Source organism: Solanum pennellii, chromosome 1 (assembly GCF_001406875.1).
Source record: "Solanum pennellii chromosome 1, SPENNV200".
NCBI lineage: Eukaryota > Viridiplantae > Streptophyta > Magnoliopsida > Solanales > Solanaceae > Solanum > Solanum pennellii.
Genome location: NC_028637.1, coordinates 99,226,580 through 99,231,271, shown reverse-complemented (window position 1 = coordinate 99,231,271; position 4,692 = coordinate 99,226,580). Strand labels below are relative to the sequence as shown.

General features: G+C 31.2%; 1 protein-coding gene across 1 annotated transcript; it reads right to left on the bottom strand.

Annotated features, from left to right (window-relative positions):
* On the bottom strand, positions 1-2,409 carry LOC107007734. The gene is made up of 2 exons (XM_027916996.1): positions 2,253-2,409; positions 1-1,334 (listed from the first exon to the last, which is right to left on the bottom strand). Exon 2 carries the CDS (start codon positions 1,280-1,282, stop codon positions 284-286), a length of 999 nt encoding a protein of 332 aa, XP_027772797.1. The 5' UTR covers positions 1,283-1,334; positions 2,253-2,409; the 3' UTR covers positions 1-283.
* Positions 2,410-4,692: the final 2,283 nt, after the last annotated feature.

Here is a 4,692-nt window from a genome sequence, read left to right as displayed (position 1 = left end):
TAGTTGATAAGGCGTTTTATCAAAATAGAAAGAACAGAGAAAAACAGAGTGTAGACATAGGAGCTATACTCATCATTTGTCTACAAATCAAGATACTCACGTCTAGAAGAGAACGCCCTTGCAACCCAAGGGGCCTGGATTACGATCCATTCCAGATCCCAACCTGTATAAAAACATTTGGTGTCACTTTCGTTCTATGCACTTGCATAGCTAGTCGACTAAAGAAAAAAAATAAAAAAGGACCATTTCACCCTCGCCTCCACCCCACCACCACCTTGTACTTTCAAGGTTTACTATCTCGAATTATTTCACTTTTCGCATCTTCCGTATCCACATTGATTGAAGTATCATCACTTTCACTCGGTTCAGTTGTCTGGTTCCGATATCTTTTCCTGCTTTTGCAAGCCTCCATTGTCGTTGCAGCAACCTGTTGGGATCCTGTTTGGGTAGGTTGAAACCAAGCGCTGCCCCCAGTCATTCTCAAGGTTTCTTGGTTAGGAAGCTCTGTCTGCTTTAAAGGCTCGTTGAGCTTAGATTCAAGGTGCTTATCCTGGCCTCCAGGCTGACTCTGTTTCGGTCTACAAGCTGCACCCTTGGGATCTAAATCAAATGTAGTACATGTCGTGCAGCGCAGAGCATGGTTGACATCTTTCCTGTAACATAAGTAGCTAGTGTCGCAAGTGTCACACTTTCTCCAGAACGTTTCCAGGCTTCCAGATGAAGTTAGTTGTTTCTGTCTAAGGTAATACCGCTTGCGGAACAGAGCATTGAGATCGTTTTGAATATTGTTTTGCCCGAAAAATGGTTCTTGATGAGGTGGTAGCTTTCCTTCAACAGTTTCAGATAAAACTCCACACTTATTACCATTCGGATCATCAGCTATCGGAGTAGTATCTGGTTGTTTATCAGAAGCAATAGTATGTCCAATGTTTTTCGTGCCACCTGATGGAGGCCTAGAATCAGGCTCCTTCTCCAGACTTGATGCATAAATGTGAACATAGCTATCATTAAAATGCAGCATAGTATCGATAACTGCTTGGTCCCTCAGCCGTATCAATTCTGACCTATCAAACTTCACCGTAAAAAACAACATCTTATCTGAAGCATCAATACCTAAGCGGTCAAAAACCGCAATCACAAAATCATCATACTTTACGCCCGTCTTTGCAATAACCTGATCAGTAATACCTCCCTCATACGAAATGGATCCATCTGGTAGAACCTTATTCCTTTTGCCCCAGTGACAGAAACAAAACAATGTTTTATCTTCAATTCCCATCATGAACTAGTGTATATGACCACAGATAAGGGTAACAATCTTGAAAACAAAAAACCTGATCAACAAATAAAATAAAATAAAACAAAATCACTTATCAAAGCTGAATGTACCAAAATACAATCCATAAAAAGGACTCAAAAGAATGAGGATAAACCAAGCATCTTAATAATGATAATATTAAATATTGCTAACAAATCAAAAAAGTTGAGAAATTCAACCAAGACTCAGAAATTTCCAAAATGAGTTCAAAATAAACCCTAATACAAAAAAGATATAAGAATATTAACTATTTTTGTTGTGAAACATTATATTAGCAAAGAAGGAAACTTTCATCAAATGCAAAAGGGTCAAGATATTATTATGCCCACAAAAGCAAAAGTTTCAAACTATCACCAATCAGAAAATTTCAAAATAGACTCAAAAGAATAAGTTTATGTCATGACAATATAAATGGGAAAGTAAGCTATTTGTATTTGTTAACCATGAAATTAGCAAAGAAACAAGCAATTCAAACAATACTTTTTGACCTTTTCACTTCTTTTGTGTACTTATTATACTTCAAAAACGCATCATTTGTACTAGTAAAAGTTGGATCAATAATACTTGTGAGTAGAGAAAAGGGTGTATGATTGTTTGACTTAAATTTATGATTTAAATATGCTAAATTAATAAACTATTTCTTCTCGTTTTCAATTTATGATTTTCGTTCATTAACAAGTTGATTTTTGATTTAATCAATAAAAATATTCGTAAAACTTAACCCTAATTTGGGTGTTTAATTTACGTCGATTATACTATTTATCGCAAATTCAGATTTTATAAGGAATTGAGTACGAAGAAGAGGAGAAACCAAAAAAGGGTAGAGATCATTGAAGAAGAAAAATAATTATTCTTTTTAAAAAAAGGTGTTAACAAATTGCTCAATTTGTGCAAGATTTCTATTTATTGTAATAAAAGGATAGCAAATACTCACAATTCACGACTCTCGTCGCTGCCGTCGCCGTCGCCGTGGTCGCCGCACAGTTTACTAGTTTATCATAGAGAAATAAAGGAATAGGGTTTTTATGTTAGATTTTGACATTCTCGTATAGGGATGACTATGGGGCGGGGCGGGTTTAGGCTTGTGCGATTTGCGGGGCAGGGTGGATTGATTTTTTTAAAAGAGATTCTTTGCGGGTTTGCTTAGGGTGTTCAAAATCGGAACGTAACCGATAAATCAACCACAAAATTGACTATTAGTATTAAATTATAGAATAAATGATTGGGAAATGGATTAACATTTTATCATTAACTATTCAATTTCCTTATCGGGTATATCATTAACCCGTTAAGAATTATCATACTTACATTTCATATTCTACTCATCTTAGCCTTATTCAATTGTTTACCATGGTGATAGTAATTATATATTTTTCTTTTGTTATAACTAACTTCAAAAGACGAAAGACGTAAAGCCATGAAACCTATTTACTTTTCTATAATTATCTATAATGCTTTTTAAAGAATAGAGAGCAAATCAGCAAATTTAGAAAAACACCGAGGATATGTACATGAAAAGTTTGGATCTATTTATTGAGTCATTGATAAAGATGCTTCCATGGGACAATGAAAATGAGACAACTAGTTGAAAAATCTAGATCGATTTATCTATTTGATGTTGTTACCGCTTAATGTCATCTTCTTTTGTAAGGTGTTTTCATAAAAAATGTATCATAGAGATTAGAAATCATCATATATTATTAAAAGTGGGAAGCCTCAAGTTGAAAAGTTGAATTACCATTTTATCCTTATACGAAATTAAAATATTATAAAATATCTAATTAAATAAATATTAAATATGCTTAAATTGATAATTAACTTGATTCACTTATTGTTAAAATAAAGTAGGAGAATGAATAGTTGTAACAATAATTAATTATAAAGTTATTACGAAAAGGTATTAGAGAAACTTTTCATTTCTCTATCTGATCAGTTTTAGGTGTAATTTTGTCATAATGTGTATTAATACCACACCTCCACTATCTCATCATTAATATTCACACCTTCATAATCTTCCCACACTCAAGAAGTTGATGGCATAATTATGAGACCTTTTGATTTTACTCAATGATATCCTATAAATTGTGGTATTTGACACAACAATCTATACACTTTGAAGATATTTAGGTACAGTTTGGAAGAAATTAAAAAAAATGTCTATATTTGTATTGTTTTTATCCTTTAATATATAGTTAAATCACTTTTAGCTTCCGTTCATAACACTGATTACTAATTCTTCTTATCTTCATTTGTTGTTTACAAAAAGGAAATATGTACAAATTGTTAGATCCTCTAATGGAGTTTACAACGAGAGAAGGGATGTTCAAGTCTTCCCGGAGGTTCAAATCAATTTTAATTTCCATATTATATTCATGCTTTAGATAAGTTGTTTTTTTTTTAATGTATAATTACTCTTATTTAAAAAAATTCATTGTTATCATAATAAATATTATATTTTTTCCTGTTGTTTTTAACATGTCATGAGATCAAAAGAGAATTATTAAGAAATTGCAATCGAAGTTTTTAATTGAAGATGTTTTGATCTAATATATATATAGGCAACAGTTAACACAATATACCGCTAGGAGTGTAAATCACATCTAACTAACCGTTTGATGCAATGTTAATTAATTTGTTTAGCTTTGGTTGCATGTTATATTATTTTTGGTTTAACAATTTTCATTTTAAAGAAAATTATAGCTTGTAGATTGTATAATGTGTTTTAGTTTCTATTTGAGAAATCAATTATTAAATAGGCAATGAGAAATCGTCTTTCTTGATTTAACTAGTAAGCTCGTATATATGATTAAGAAAGGATTTTTTCAAGTGCAATTTGAAATTTTCTATTATTCTTAAATCTCATTATAAAGAATTTTTTAATTATTTTATTTGATTAAATATAGTTCTTACAAAACCTAACACGATAATCATGTTTCAATTTTAACATCTATTAGTAGTTCAATACAAACTTTATAAAATAGAAATATAATTAAAAATTAAATTAATCTAACAATTTCTTAAAATTCATCCTTTAACTATGATTCTCCAAATTAACAAATTTGCAACCTGAGATGAGAATTTTAAATAACTTTTATCGCTTTCAAGTGTTGGACATCATAAATATTGAAGGGGTGTCACTCATTAACGATTTAATTTTGTGAAGTGAAAAGGGGGTTACAATTTAAAATGAGGAATTATCTTATATCTGAGTATACGAGAAATCACATTTCAGATATCTAACCACTTATAAATTTGCTATAGATAAGAAGAGTTTATTCTTATATGCACATGTATATATATCATTCTTTAATATCAAATTTCTAGCAATCCATCATCATATTGAGGGCCTTCAAAAGCAATAATCATTTTATTAC

Bases quoted from the DNA above. Each gene is read 5' to 3' on its own strand.
- LOC107007734 (XM_027916996.1), bottom strand. From the start codon at position 1,282: ATGATGGGAATTGAAGATAAAACATTGTTTTGTTTCTGTCACTGGGGC.